Here is a 16,721-nt window from a genome sequence, read left to right on the forward strand (position 1 = left end):
CATAACTAATTACCTAAAAGGATTAAAATAAAGAAATAAATATGCTAACTGAATTAAAACCACATAATATATATTTAATAAAGCCGAGCTCCCCACCATATTACACAGGCCATCAGGGCATGTGAAAGTCTGCCTCCGACAGTGAAAAAAGAATTTGTTTGAAGTAACGTGAAAGTCACATGCCCCCACTAACTGGGCTCAGGGATCTTCGCACTGTTCTGTGGTGCTTCAGAGGGAATTAGTGATTCACCGCCCTCTGTCGCCAGTTCCTTGAGTACGCCGTGCTGCGCCATGGTGGTGTTATGCAAGTACAGTAGAAGTCCGCTATAACAAGAGCTGCACATAACGAGAACTCCGTTATAACGATCATTTGCACCTGTCCCTTCAAAATCCCTATATTAACCCGATGAGTGCTACGCCCGCCTATAGATGGGCTGACCCGGCCGGTCCACCAGTGCTACGCCCGTCTGTAGACAGTGAGTGAGAATTTTAATTTTTTTTAGTTTCCCGGTTCACTTTCGAGTCCGAATTTGATCTCTGACATGTTCTGCCATCTGTTGGACATTATGTAGAACTAACTGATCAGAGATTATAGCTTCGGGAAGTAACTTAAAGAGCTTTTTGTAGACGTCTGTGGAGTTCATCTGTGATGTAAACAAACATGGCGGAACAACAATTCACTTGCTCTTGCAGCAATGTTATTTTGGAGCACAGAATCTCTCAGTTATTAACCACAGCGGAAAGTGATGATGGAGATAATCATTTTTAAGGAATTGTTAAGCGATTTTGAAAGTGAGAGTGATAGAGAGAGTGCCAAAAATAATGTATGTGAGAGAGAAACAGAGCCTCCTTCTAAACGAAAGAAGAAAAACATGGTGAGTACAAAAGCTATTTTATCGCAAATTTCATGGCGGATGGATTACTTCTCTTCACCAGAGTTTCAGGTAACTGTGACAGGCTCTGGGGCCAAGTAATGTTTGATGACAACCCAAAAATCATTGATTTTTTAGAAACTTTTGTGCCAGTGGAGTTGGTGCAGATATTTGAACAATTCAGCATCACAAACAACCAGTAGAAAACATTTAACTATCACCACATTCCAGGTTTGGAAAGTATTTTAAAATATCAACTTATATACTTCTAAGAAGTTACATGTATTAGTTGCCTACAGATTTTAGGAAAATAATATTATTTTGGGGTCTTTACTTTGTATAAAGATAATGCACGCATGGGCACATAAATGAAACTTTGTTTTCTCTCAAAATAATATTCAACATAAGTGTAGGATTTTCCATTTGCATTTAGATTTATAAACAACCAACATTTATAAACATTTTAAGCTAATCACCCCACTGATAAGTTAAAAATTGAGGCTTCTACAAATTTTTTTTACATACAAATGAAAAAACTCAGCACTGAGGTACCAAACAATCAACTGGTAACTCAGCACTTAAAAGGTTGAACTTTGTATTATCCTTCAGTTACAGTAACACGCATCTGTTATTACGAGCAATTAAGCGTGCACGATTTTTTCCATTACCAACATTTATGCACGCAGTGATTATATGCGTGTGATCGATAATCTTCTGTATCGTTTCCTCGCTATGTCCATTAATGAGCTCTCTCGTTGACATTCAAAGGCGATGACAGAGTCGATTAGAAATACCCATTGACTGCTCTTCCATAAAAGAAAAAATTGAAATGAAACAGGAGAACATATTTTCGTAATAAATGCTTAAATAACGTGTTCGATTACTGAAAACCGAAGGTAATACACAAGAATTGGGCTTACAAAATTCTAAACTGCAGTTAAGTCTACCTTAATTACTACAACAGAATTCTAGTAAGAGTTGTTACTAATTGTTCTAGTTGTTAACTGTCAGAAATAAAAACTGAAGTAAACAATCACTTAATTTTAATGCTAAACACTGCAATTAAGAAAGAATGGGATACACCTCAAGATATGGCAAAGTGAATCACTGATTACATAGGTTAGTTTTATGTTTTCTTGTGTCCGATAAAAATTAGGAAAGGCTACTATTATGTAAATTTATAGCGAGAAGGTTATCATTTCTCTACTCTGCCTTGAAATATGTTTTCATGATACATATAGTACAGTTAAGTTAGGTTAGGTGACACTGTTTGAAGAAGAAAAGTGGAACGTTTATCATAGAGGCCTCTGGCGTGTTATAACTTTTTCAGAATTAAATTAACTTTCACGTAGTATCAGATTTAACACACAAAAAAAAAAAAGAGCAAGCCATAGTATGGATATCATCTGCAAAAATGCAAATTTTGAACAAAATGACTGCAGTTTGTTACCAATTTTAATGTGGATGGGGTTTTTCCTGAACTTTACGAAAAATCTGATATAGAAGACTATCCCTTATAGAGGGTACATTTTTCACCGTTGTGAATTCTCGCTATAACTGACTTCTACTGTATTTCTGGAGTACAGGTCTCCATGTATTTGACAACTCGAAGCTCTCTTCCCTGTTGATGTTATGTGGGCGCAGCTCTATCTCTATGGCTCCTCCCCTTACAAGTTAAGCATAGAAGTCTTTTTTCAGGTGTGATGACCTTCAAAATCTGGTTGCAGCGACAAGACCTTGCCTTTAGGATATGAATGAATGACCTTCGCTTGGTCAAAGAGGATTTCATAGTCTGTACAAGTTAAGCACTGAAGTCTTTTTTCAGGCGTGATGACCTTCGCCTGGTCAAAGAGGATTTTATGGTCTGTATTGTAGAAGTGTTCTGCTATTGCAGACTTGCTTATAGCATTTTCTGTAGAGGATGAAAGAGTGCATTCTTGACTGACCTGATGTATTCTTTCACCCAAATAACATTAATAGGGAAAACGGCTTCAAGTTATCGAATACATGGAGAGTTTACTGCGCCACGGTATGGCCATTACGCCCTTGCGTTTTTTCATGCACATTCCTCACAATTTCATCTTTGACTTCTTTAAAGCATCCTTGTTGCGGACCAATGAATGTATTTTTTGTACAGTACGCATTTTGTTTCGCTCTTTGTCTTCACGCTAACGCCAAATATTGGCTTTAGTTAGGCCTATGCCGTATTTTCTTGCGGCTGCACAATTATTCTACATTTCTGAGTGTTTAATTAACATTAACTTAAAATTGGCATCATAATATCGACTAGAACCCGTTGAAAATTTGCTGACAATACCTTTTCCACGTATCTTTACAATATGACTATCCATCACGAAAATATTCTTGCTGCCAATAAACCTTAATTTTACTCAGCATCAAGTACAATAGACGCGTTATGACTCTGCCATTGAGTAGCTATGGCTTTTCTAAGAATGTTTTGATGCCAATCTGCAGATTTGAGAAACACACAGGCACTGTACAATCATTGTCGCGGTTACCGATGTGTAGTAAAGAGGCGGTCGTTTATTATTGTCAACGAGTTCTGTGCGCGTGTGAAAAGAAGCAACGTGGTTACCGCGGTAGTTGCCAGTGAGTGGTATCCATTAACTTACAGTTAGGCCGCGAATGCAAGACAACCCTCGAGTTTTCGCATGAAATTCTGAGGGGAAAAAGTATTGGATTCGGAGAAATACGGTATCACTCGAGATTTCTGTTGCAAACACCTCACCTTTCTTCTTCAAACAGTGTCACCTAACCGTATATGTAGCCTATCATGAAATCATATTTGAAACGCACGTAAAGAAATAAACTCTTCGCGAAAAATTTACATGTAAATAGCCGTAACTAGACGCGAGAAGATATGAAATGTACTCTGCCATATCTTGAGGTGTATCACATTCTTACTTAATTTCCGTATATAACATTAATAGTTTACTTCAGTCTTTATTTTTAACGAGTTAACAACTGGTATCGGCCATGTTATTTACGCATTTATTACGAAAACATGTTATCCTCCTTCATTTCGAATTTTCTTTAGAGAACAGCAGTCGGTCGGTATTTCTAATTAACTCCAACATCGCCTTTGAATGTCAACGAGAGAGCTCGCAAATGCACAAAGTGAGAAAACAATACTGCACCGAAGATGATGATCTCATTTTGTTTGCAAACGTTTCAGTTTTCTTATTCAAACAACGTCACGTATCCCAACTTAACCGTACTATACGTATGATGAAAACACACTTCTAGCGCCAGTAGAGAAATTATACCTTTCTCGCTATGAATTTTCATAATAGCCTTTTCCGTAATTTAACCAGACGCGACAAAACTTATATACTGTATATCAGTTGACTATATTTTTAAGTAGTACAGGAGATATGATAAGTAGAATTTTGTAAGCAATATAAATTTATTAAGGATGAGCTGTGTGTTTAATAGAAAAAATTGTTAGCGTAAATTGTATTGTATTATAGGAAAATTTTCTTCTATTGTTAATTTAATATTTAGTGCTTGACAATAATGTATTTTAGTGTACCATTTGCCACCGAGGTAGACACCTCATTTGCAAATAAAGAGATTTTGATTTGATTTGATTTGATTTGATTTGAATTGTATTGTCTCCACATATGTTAATAATGGTTATGTATGAAGTTCAAAAGTAAACATTAACTGCAATATTGAACTGATTTAGGGTTCTTATAACGAACAAGACATAACAGGGTATTATGAACTTCTAATGTTCGAATCTTTTAAAATGAGGTGCTCGCAAAGAATGTTTTGCATACCATTGACAGCATTTCGCACCAATGATACCATTATAAACCAGTTTAACCTGAGAGTCAGATTATCATCAATATGTAAACAAAGTGTTTTCAATTATTTGGACACACTACGCGAAGTGGGAATGACAGCATAGGAAAACTGATCATTCTTGAAAATGTTTCCGGCAAGAGAGGTCGTGGATGAGTTCCCACTCAATGGTCGAACATTATCAAGAGTATAACTGGGTTGACCATCTTTGATGCAGCACGTCTGGTCGAGGATTGCAAGAAATAAAGGCAACTGACCAACAGCCTCCTCGAAGAGTGCCATATGGATTTGTGACGTCATGCGGAGTCGAGTGCTCGCACACGATTCTTCACTAATTCAAACACTGCTCACGCATGACACTACGTGATAGTCAAGCTAAACATTCAAACTCGGATGTAATTGATGGAATTATGTTTACAATTGTGACTTATCATTCAAATAAGACAGTTTTACAGTATTAAAATTCTAATTTGGAAAACCCATTGACTCAAATACAGTGGAAGTCCGCTATAGCGAGTACGGCATATAACGAGAAATCCGTTATAGCGACGACCTAGTTGGATACATTTTGGAAATAGCTTTTTCCACAGCATTTGAAAAGTTTAAACTGTGAATCAAGGTGATGGCATTTTTTAATTACGAAAGACGTGCCATACCAGGAAATCGTACAAGGATAGAGTCACTGTACTTTGTTGTAATGCAGGCGGAAGCAAGAGACTTTCTCCCCTCGTCATAGGAAGGTTCGATAAGCCACGATTTTTTAAGGGCATCGGGTACTTTCCGTGCAAGTACAGGGCATCTAAAATACATACAATACCGTAATTCAATAAACAAAGGACCAACATAGATTTCTCCTCATCATTGAATTTTTTGAGGTTACATTTGTCAGTGAGTTATCCAGATTCATTATTGGTATACTGTAAATCAACCTCGTTGGATATATTTTGGAAATAGTTTTTTCCCATGGCATTTGAAAGATCTAAACTGTGAATCAAGGTTAACTGCATGCAGTAACGGGTCTTAGAATATTTTGTGAGGGTTGGCATTTCTGAATTATGAGTTAATTCGAAATAATATAATTCGAAGTCCAATTTTTGCATTCCAACGATTTCGTATTACCTTAGTTTTTATTGTATAGCCAATGTAGGCCAATAGATCCTCCTGCCATTATTTCCATACGTATTTCATCAATCCCTGCTGTTTTTCCTGTTTTCATTTGTTTAACAGCCATTGCAAAATCAATCTCCACTTCTGAATCATCCTGATTGGAGAGTACACTCTCCTCTGCAGTTTCTCACATTCAGGAGCTTTATCAATTTTATTTAATTTTCATTTTCTTTTACATATCTTTACGTCACAATGACACAAGATAGATCTTAAGGCAATGATGGGATAGGAAATCCTAAGAGTGGGAAGGAAGTGGTCGTGGCCTTAAAGTGGGGCTCGAACCCAATATCTCCCGGATGCAATTTTCACAGCTGCGCACCCCTAACCACACAGCCAACTTGCCCTGTCAGGAGTTTACCAAAATAATCTTTCCACTCATTCTTTATTTCCTCTGGGTCTGTTATTATGTTTACACTTGTTTTGTGTAGATTTTTCTTTTCTCTTAATTTTTATCAACCCATACAATATACTTTTCCCACCATTTACATCCCTTTTCCAACTCTTGTGTGAATCTCTCCAAACATTTTTTTCTTTTCCTCATTTACCATTTTTTTTACACTTATTTTTAATTTCCTGATACATATTCGTACTTCCTTCTTTCCTATCTCTATTCCATTCTTAACATGCTTTCTTCTTTTGTTTAACAACCTCCTTCACCTTTCCAATCCACAAGGTGTCTTCATTTCCTTCACTCTCACTAAAGTTCTCTGCACAGCTTACTAACGTGTTTTTAAATTTGGTCCATTCTTCTTCTACACTTTCTATTCTTGATATAGGGATGTGCTGTTTTAATTCCTCCAGAAATTTCTCCTGATTTATTTTATCATTTAATTTCCATACTTTCATTTTCTTCTGTCTTACTTCTTTTGCTCTTAAAATTTTACCCATTTTCAATTTTGCCTACCACTAATCTGTGGTCTCCAACGAACGCCTCACCTGGTAGTGCTGTTACATCCAATAATAGTTTTAATTATTTTTCAACCCAAAAATAATCTCTTTTTTTTTTTTTTTTTTTTTAACCAACCGCTTGTTCTTTACCAAGACTGACATTTCCAACCTGTGCATTGAGGTCTCCCACAACTATCACTACCATATCAGTAATTACTTCCTCGAGTGTCTCCCAGAATTCCTCTCTATTTTCCTCACTGTTTCCAGTTTGGGGAGCATAAACTTGGATGAAATCTTTCACACCTTCCTCCGCCTTCAGTCGTACACTGTTTTATTTATAACTAACGTAGTCTACCCCATCCACATTTTCATCCAGGATTTGGTTAACAATCACTCCTACTTCATTCTTTGTCTCAACTCCTCCACTCCAGTATAGGATGTACCATCTACTCATCCTCTCCACTCCCTTTACCCTCCACTTGACCTCACTCAGTCCCATCAATGCAACATTCTCCCTCTCCATAAAATCAATAAACTCTTCTGATTTTCCTGTCAGGGTAATAACATTTTTTATTCCCACGTTCATAATATTAAATGCTGGTTGCCCACTTATCCCAGCTCCCCCAGCACAAGAATTGTGCCTCGCTTTTAGCAGAATACGCCCTGATCTTTTCCGAGGCTGATAATTACCACCCACCACTCATTTCAGGCTACTGTTACAATGGAGTGGCCACTCCCAAAAGCATTTTAGAGGTACTGCCAGCAATTGTTCAGGCCGTCCCTTACATGAGGAACAAACATGCTTGCAGCCGCCCCTAATACAGGAAACAAACACTGCTGATTAATAGTGCACTCATACTATTCCCCGAGTACTAGGCTGCCTTTCCCCAATCTCCACCGTTCTGAAGCCGACGACGCTGTAGATTCCGTTGAGGTCTTCGCTCGTAACCCTCAGCTGGGACCCTTACCAGATGCTATACACCAGGTCAGTCCGCTCTGGGATTCACATAAAAAGGAGTGCCACTCCCTGGGTACGGCTGCTTCCGAAGAGAGTCCCTACCGGGTACCTAACGATATGTTAGCTAAATGTAGGCCGAAGGGGCATCCTGTTCGACCGTACTGAAATTTTTGAATAATCCCTTAATTAGAATATACAATCAACAAAGATTCACAGAATTTCACATCCAAATGCTATAAAAGAAATACATATCATGAATACACACACACTTACTTGCATCTAAATGTCCTAGGAAGAGACACCAATAGTGAATGAAGTTACCTGAGGGGTCCAGACCACTAAAAACGTAAAAATAACACCCACATTCATTTATTTCAGCTCCGGAAAGAACTTGGCATAGGAGGATACATAATATACCCTGAGGAGTCGACTGCGGTCCAGCAGAATTTCAACATCCGTCAAATAATATACAGAATTTCCTCCAAAGGACAATGCATCTTGTCCATACAGCAAGCAACCAGAAACCGAGGAACGCTTATTATCAGACTGGGCTCAACAAAGAGGATCAGGAATGCGTGGAACGATACACACCCAGTGCATACGTGGGTCAAGAAATGGCATGTGAATTATTCACGACATGCTGATACAAAAAATGGAATACGGAATAAGGAGATTGCACAATATCCAACTAAATTTTAATTAACATATGGCAAATAGCAAAAATTTCGAATGTAATTGCATTAAAGCGCCCAAATAAGTGACGGCCCAGATCCTGCCATAGCAAGAGTCAATAAAATGCTAACGATAACCATTTGTAGCAGAATTAATGATTAATTATTCTGTATATTGTGAACATTGTAATTAGGCGAAAGCCTGTTATGTTCATCATTAAATTAATTAAATAAGTTGCCACTGATGCATTCACGGCCCGTACTTGTAGGCCGTAGCTTTTGGGTTTATGAGGAGTCAAGAAAATAAAGTGAAATTCTTTACGTTTTGCAGAGAACTTTGCTCTATGTCTTCATAAGAAAATCTTGATTGTCTATATCATGTCTATAAAATAAATATCATCACCAACTAAGGTGAGAAAGCTTCTAATACTAAACATACTTACAGAGACAAACCTCTGCGGGCAGCATTCACTAATCCACACATATCCTCCACTGTATGGGAACTTGCTCACATCCGAGTACATCCCCAATTTAAGACGAACAGGAGATCTATCAGCAGCAAAATGTGTAGAGCAATACTGTTCACTCCGAACTAATCCTTGCTGAATTAACCACTCTGTAAACTTAGTAGGAGTGAACATCAAAACACTCTTCACTTTAGAATCTGTAAAAATCAGTACAGAAAATCATATTTATATATCCTTCAAACGTGAAATAAATAACACAAAATGTACATTTGCATACAACATGCCAGTATTCTTGAGGTACTTATCCTCAAAAACTGCAATTATGCAAACAATATGATACTGAGATATATGCCTAATATTAATTATTAATATTAGAACTCCATTGGGCATAATAGGTGACAGGATACTTCCTTAACACAGTGAAGTTTAAATTTCATACCATCATGTTTTGTTCATTTCTGTCATGATGCTCCTACACAATATTTTATTACAGTATTCCTTTCCCAAAACATTTCTGTACCAGACATTTTGAACTTCTTCTCTGGGGACATTTTTACAGGTGTTTATTAAAATAATAATAATAATAATAATAATAATAATAATAATAATAATAATAATAATAATAATAATAATAATAATTTTATGTGGCTATTTCTTGCCGAGTGCAGCCCTGATCATGATCCTATCTTTTCCATATTTTCAGTGCTGTTCCACAGTTTGTCAAACAATAAAACCAATTTGTTCTTATTGGATTAGTGCTTGCATAATTCTCTCTAGTTTCTGCTTGCATTATTTTAGCCATGCATTGTTGTAACCAAGGTTGAAGTTTACAGAACACAACTTTTATTGCTTCACTTTATGATATTTACATAAATAACTGAAATTTATTTTGAAGCAAAAAAGGAATATTGAATCTTGAGAAAAGTTTGTCTTTATACAATATGTACAGGTTTGCAGTCTTTATATACACTTCTATCTTGAAAAGATAGTCTTTGTGAATTGACACGTTGATAGTCGAAAACTATCTGGCACATTAACATGAATGTCTTTGAGAGTCCTTGTTTGTTGAAGTGCCTGAATTCCTAAAAAGCAAGTTCAATTGATAGAAGAAATTCCACCTAGCGAAACTAAGGGAGCTTGCATAAATTAGGGAATGAAAATGGCTTGTAAAAGAATTACGGAACATAGGCAGCGGAAACAGGTAAGGGAGCGGTGACCAGAGGTGAAACCTCGTACTGCCAGAAATTCAGTCCACCTGGTCGAAGCACATTTTCAAGAGGAGTAGCCTCCGTGCTCGACGTAGGGTGTATTCTGGAGCTGGACACCGGGGCAAGTGGGCAATTGAGCAGGCCGGGAGCTCCTATTTATAGTACACTCGATGGTCAGGCACGCGCACTGAGGGCTGCGCGTCGAAGCTAGCAGAATGATACACAGGCGCGCGTGCAGCTGGCTGGTGGAGCGAGAAAGGGAGCGCCGGACATACAACACCCTCCCCTCCTAAATACGCCGGTACGGCGTGAAACGGCGGCGGCGCTGGCGGCGACTGCGATGCTGGGGCGGAGCTGCTGACGTAGCTGTTGTATTGTCCGGAGCTGGAACTGGGCGGAGTGGCGCTGTCTCGTCCTGAAAGGAACCCATTGTTATTAAATGATCTAAAGCGCGTTCAGCAATAGATTTATCTGGTTTAGCAATAGCATCAATAGCTGGACAGGGGCGGTAGCGCAGACGTATCTGATCTTGATGGCGGCAGATACGTTTCTCCGTAGTCTGTATCTCGTATAGACGATGACCCAAAGATCTGCAGATGACTCCAGGTATCCAGAGTGGGTTGGATTTGAATGTCCTGGTGTAGACCTTGTCGTTGAGGGAGAACTTCGTTGGTGATGTCTTATGCTGGGCTGGAAGAGGCTGTAACAGAGAAAGTAAAGTTCTGTGAGGTCGTCCATGGAGCTTCTGTGCAGGAGTGATATTATCAGCGCCGGGTAGAGTTCTGTAGTTGTTTAAGAGTTGGAGCAAGGCTTGGTCTTTAGTTAAGCCTGAAGAGACAGCTTTCTTCATACTTCTTTTAAATGTTTGTACGAAGCGTTCAGCTTCACCATTAGACTGAGGGTGAAAAGGTGGTGCTAGAATATGACGAATGCCATTATGTGTACAAAAGTTCTGAAAAGCAGTAGCTGTAAATTGAGGTCCGTTGTCTGAAATGAGTACTTGCGGTAAACCTTCTGTAGTAAAGATTTTCTGGAGAGCACGAATGGTAGCTTCGGTTGTAGTAGTCGAATGCATATCCACGACATATGGAAAATTTGACAGTGAATCGATGACTATTAACCACATGGAATTGAGGAAAGGACCTGCGAAATCGATGTGAACTCGTTCCCATGGAGTAGTAGCAGGAGGCCATGAAGCAAGATCAGAAGACGGGGCGTTCTGATTCGTTTGGCATTGCTCACAATGACGTATTAGCTTTTCGATGGCGGCATCAATACCGGGCCAGTAGCAGTGTTGACGGGCGAGTTGCTTTGTTCTGGAGATACCCCAATGGCTTTGGTGTAATAATCTGAGAACTTGTTTCTGTAGGCTAAGTGGGATAACCACTCGGAAGATGGTGCCTGCTTCTAGTAATACAACTCCGGCACGAGTCGTGAGACGATGCTGCATACGATGATAAGGTGCCAGGTGGGCAGGAAGTGTGCTCTGAAGAGGCCAACCGTTGCGGATGTAAGTACGTACAGTAGCAAGTGTACTGTCCTTATCCGTAGCTTTAGCTATGCAGGTAGCATCAATAGGAAAACTGGATACAGTATCTTCAAGTTCTATGTCCAACTGAAGACATTCAGATTCTTGAGAATCGAAGGCAGTATCAGGACCAACGGGTAAGCGGGAGAGGGCATCAGCATTACAATGCTGGGATGTGGCTCGATATACAATCTGATAGGAATAATCAGAAAGGAACATGGACCATCTTTGAAGCTTTCTGAGGGAATTCTCTGGGATCTTATTACCAGGATGGAATAAGTGTACGAGAGGCTTATGATCGGTAATGATCAGGAAATGGTTGCCATAGAGATATTCATTGAAACGGCGAATACCAAAGATGATGGCTAAAGCTTCTTTCTCTATCTGTGAGTATCGACGTTGATGGTCATTAAGTGTTTTCGAAGCGAAGGCGATGGGGCGTTCTTGTCCATGACGATCCTTCTGGGAGAGAACGGCACCGACACCGTAGTCTGAAGCGTCAGTAGCTAGCGTGATGATCTTGTCGGGCTGAAAATGAGTGAGTTGTATAGCTTGAATTAAGGCGTTGTTGATTGTTTTCCATGCCTGTTGGCATTGCGGAGTCCACTGAAACTTAACACCTTTTTTACGTAGAGCGTTTAATGGAGCTGCCACTGTAGCGAAGCGTGGAATGAACTTATTATAATAGTTCGCTTTGCCTATGAAGGACTGAAGCTGTTTGAGGTTCTGAGGTGCTGGCATGTTTACTATCGCTGAGACATTCTGTGTACTAGGACGAATTCCATTCTTATCAAGTATATGTCCTAGGTAGTGAACTTGAGGCTGAAAGAAGGTACATTTAGCGAGATTCGCTCGTAGGCCATTGTCTTTCAATTTCTGGAGAAGGAGGCGTAGATTGGTTAGATGTTCCTGATGATCTTTTCCAGTAACAATAATATCATCCAGGTAGTTAGCACAACCGGGAATGGAGGCGGTGAGTTGAGCCAAATAGCGCTGAAAAATAGCCGCTGAGGATGAAACACCGAATGGGAGCCGCTGGAGCTGGAGCAGTCCGAGAGGAGTGTTGAGTGTGAGAAATGTCTTAGATTCTTCGTCTAAAAGTAGCTGGAGATATGCTTCTTTAAGATCAACTCGAGAGAAGAATTGTCCACCAGAGAGACGACGGAATAAGTCTTCTGGACGTGGAATAGGAAAGATATCTGTGTCGAGTTGTGCGTTGACTGTAGATCGAAAATCGCCACAAAGTCGAACATTACCATCAGGTTTCTTGATTACCACGAGTGGAGTAGCCCATTGACTAGAAGTAACGGGTACAACAATTCCAGTTTGTATCCATCTTTCTAATTCTTTCGTGACCTGGTCTTGAAGTGCTAGGGGTACTGGACGAGATTTGAAGAAGCGAGGCTTAGCTCCAGATTTCAGCTGTATGTGAGCTGTATAGTCTTTGGCTGTTCCGAGCTGAGAGTCGAAGACTTCAGGAAACTGCGCTAGGAGAGCGGTAACGTCAGAAGTAGGATGCAATGTAGATACGACGTTAATGTTGTCATGTATCTGGAAACCAAATAAGTTAAATAGATCCATGCCCATAATGTTTGATGCAGTGTAGTTGTTAACTACGAGAAGAGGAATGGCCTTCTGAATTCCTTTATAACTAGCCTGAAGCTTGATTTGACCTTTGATGTCAATTTTCTTCTTGTTAAATGTCACGAGCTGGATGTCAGCTGGAGAGCATGAAGGTGAACCTAAGTTGTGGTAGGTAGTCAGGTTAATAATAGAGACAGGTGATCCAGTATCTAATTGAAAATCGACAGATCGATCAGAGAATGAGAGAGGAATGATGATTTTGTGAGAATCCTTTGTGGGAAGAATAAGATTGATTTGATCAACTTCCATGTCTTGGCGGGGCTGTATATGCTTCCGGCGTGCTGCAGTAGTCTTAGCAGAGCGGAGCGAACTTTGACAGACAGTCTTAATGTGTCCAAGTTTATTACATCGTTCACAAGTAGCTTTGAAAAAACGACAGTCACGACGTTCATGATGCTTGAAACAACCTCGGCAGGAAGGCAGGAGTTTCGAGGTGCTTTTAGAATTGGGCTTCCGTGTAGCATTACGAGAGGGAACCTGGCGAGAATGCTTGGTGGAGAGCGCCTTATCCGTACGGTTCACTGTAGCAGAGGACTTGCGGGCCTGAGGCGAGACTTGTGCAACTTCGTGTGGAGAAGCTATGGCTGCGGCAGTCTTGGTAGTAAGCTCATAAACCGTAGCAATACACTGGACGTCTTCTAAAGAAGGGTTACTCTGCTTGACAGCGTCAAAACGTATTTTGTCTTCAGGAGTATGTAAAATTATCATGTCCCGAATGAGAGAATCAGTGTAGGATGAACCACAACCGTCCTTGGAGCAGATGAACTGGCAGGGTTTAGCTAGACCACGCAATTCAGTTATCCATTCAGTATGTGTCTGATGGGGTTGCTTTCTGCTCTGAAAAAATTTATAGCGAGCAGCCACTATGTGAGGAGCTTTGGCATAGTGTTCCGTGAGACGGGCCAAGAGCTGCGTGAAGGGTACCCCAGATAAGTGTTCTTCCGGACTTACTTTACGTAGTAATTCACACGTAGCATTGCCAACCGAACTAAGAAATAGTGCGCGGCGGCGTTGATCATCTGTGACAGAATGGCAGATGAAATGCTGTTGTAAACGGGCTAAATAAACTGACCATTCTTCCTTAGCCGGATCAAAAGCAGAGAACGGAGGAATAGCTGATGGCTGTGTAGAGACAGAAATAGCTTGAATAGCCTGAATTAATGCGGCCTGTTGTTGTTGCATAAACTGTTGTTGTTGCTGCTGTAAGGCTTGGAAGACCGTAGCGAGTTGTTCCGCAGTAGCCATTGCGAGATGCGTGCAAGAAAGAGTAAGGTAAGCTGTGTGTCAGAACTGGTTGGAGTGTCGTTGTTGTTTAGCACGTCGCCGTAGAGTTGACAACTGGGCCTGTTGAATTGTAGTGTCGTGTTTACCTCGTTGCTATAGAGTTGGCGATTGGGGTTGATGACGTGTAGTTTGTTGCTTTGGACCTCGTCGCTATAGAGTTGGCAACTGGGGTCGAAGAATTGTAGGTTGTTGCGTTTTTACCTCGTCGCCATAGAGTTGGCAACTGGGGTCGAAGAATGGTAGGCTGTTGCTTTTTACCTCGTCGCCATAGAGTTGGCAACTGGGGTCGAAGAATTGTAGGTGGTTGCTTTTTACCTCGTCGCCATAGAGTTGTGTTGTAACCAAGGTTGAAGTTTACAGAACACAACTTTTATTGCTTCACTTTATGATATTTACATAAATAACTGAAATTTATTTTGAAGCAAAAAAGGAATATTGAATCTTGAGAAAAGTTTGTCTTTATACAATATGTACAGGTTTGCAGTCTTTATATACACTTCTATCTTGAAAAGATAGTCTTTGTGAATTGACACGTTGATAGTCGAAAACTATCTGGCACATTAACATGAATGTCTTTGAGAGTCCTTGTTTGTTGAAGTGCCTGAATTCCTAAAAAGCAAGTTCAATTGATAGAAGAAATTCCACCTAGCGAAACTAAGGGAGCTTGCATAAATTAGGGAATGAAAATGGCTTGTAAAAGAATTACGGAACATAGGCAGCGGAAACAGGTAAGGGAGCGGTGACCAGAGGTGAAACCTCGTACTGCCAGAAATTCAGTCCACCTGGTCGAAGCACATTTTCAAGAGGAGTAGCCTCCGTGCTCGACGTAGGGTGTATTCTGGAGCTGGACACCGGGGCAAGTGGGCAATTGAGCAGGCCGGGAGCTCCTATTTATAGTACACTCGATGGTCAGGCACGCGCACTGAGGGCTGCGCGTCGAAGCTAGCAGAATGATACACAGGCGCGCGTGCAGCTGGCTGGTGGAGCGAGAAAGGGAGCGCCGGACATACAACATGCATGTTATAATCACGATTTGTCCCTAATTAATGAACATCTTATGTCACTTCTTGAAGCTAATCATCTAGAACTGTCTCTCTTTCCTTATACTTCTGAATGATCGGTATATCAACTGCAAGCCCGGCCAACTCCTTTTCCATCTGTACTCACAGTTTTCATGTTTTAACATTCAGTTCAACCTTTCCCATAATAACAACCATTTCAACGTCTTACGGTAAATGCCATCTTTCGAGTATACAATGTTAACAACGTCATTCTTTACAATCTTCATCTTCCCCTAAAATAATGCCTTACCTCAGAAATGATCATCACCTTTTCCTGAATGAACACCACTCAGTTTTCTTTTTACAACAGCAATTTCCTAAATTTTCTACCTTCGTAACATACCCTCAACTTACTCTCTTCAATCTTTGTTATTTTCCATTCTTCCCACTATTTTTCCTTTTTTTTTTTTTTTTTTCATACAGCAATTTAACCTTGTGTTTTCCCTTGCTTTTACATTTCTGAATGTTCTGTCCATATTTCTTTTTGCACTAACAACAAATCTACATCAAAAAATATTCTATTCTTCAGTGATTGAATCTGTTTTTCTGACGTTACATTTTTTAAATTTCCTTTGCCAACTCTTCCAGTACCCTTATCTTTCAATTTACATATTTTTAATCTCTTTTATTGTCCGCCTCTGTAGCGTAACGGTTAGTGTTATTAGCTGCCGTCCTCGGGGGCCCGGGTTCGATTCCCGGTACTGCCAGAAATTTAAGAATGGCAGGAGGGCTGGTATGTGGTTGAAATGGTACATGCAGCTCACCTCCATTGGGGGTGTGCCTGAAAAGAGCTGCACCACCTCGGGATGAGGACACGAGTTTATCCGCCTCTGTAGCGTAGCGGTTAGTGTGATTAGCTGCCGTCCTCGGGGGCCCGGGTTCGATTCCCGGTACTGCCAGAAATTTAAGAGTGGCAGGAGGGCTGGTATGTGATTGAAATGGTACATGCAGCTCACCTCCAATGGGGGTGTGCCTGAAAAGAGCTGCACCACCTCGGGATGAGGACACGAGTTTGTCCGACTCGTTGGCTGAACGGTCAGCGTACTGGCCTTCGGTTCAGAGGGTCCCGGGTTCGATTCCCGGCCGGGTCGGGGATTTTAACCTTCATTGGTTAATTCCAATGGCTCGGGGGCTGGGTGTTTGTG

The 16,721-nt window shown here is 40.4% G+C and overlaps 1 protein-coding gene across 8 annotated transcripts in view; it reads right to left on the minus strand.

Annotated features, from left to right (window-relative positions):
* LOC136874046 (uncharacterized) overlaps positions 1–16,721 on the minus strand; it is a 616,846-nt gene that overhangs the window by 350,471 nt on the left and 249,654 nt on the right. For all 8 annotated transcript variants that reach the window (XR_010860213.2, XM_067147551.2, XM_067147552.2 and 5 more), the window contains exon 9: positions 8,828–9,048. Coding sequence is in view for 7 of the 8 variants with exons in the window: in XM_067147551.2 (XP_067003652.2) it covers positions 8,828–9,048 (221 nt within the window). In the remaining variant the exon portion in view is untranslated. The remainder of the gene's footprint in view (positions 1–8,827; positions 9,049–16,721) is intronic.

Source organism: Anabrus simplex, chromosome 5 (assembly GCF_040414725.1).
Source record: "Anabrus simplex isolate iqAnaSimp1 chromosome 5, ASM4041472v1, whole genome shotgun sequence".
Classification (NCBI taxonomy): domain Eukaryota; kingdom Metazoa; phylum Arthropoda; class Insecta; order Orthoptera; family Tettigoniidae; genus Anabrus; species Anabrus simplex.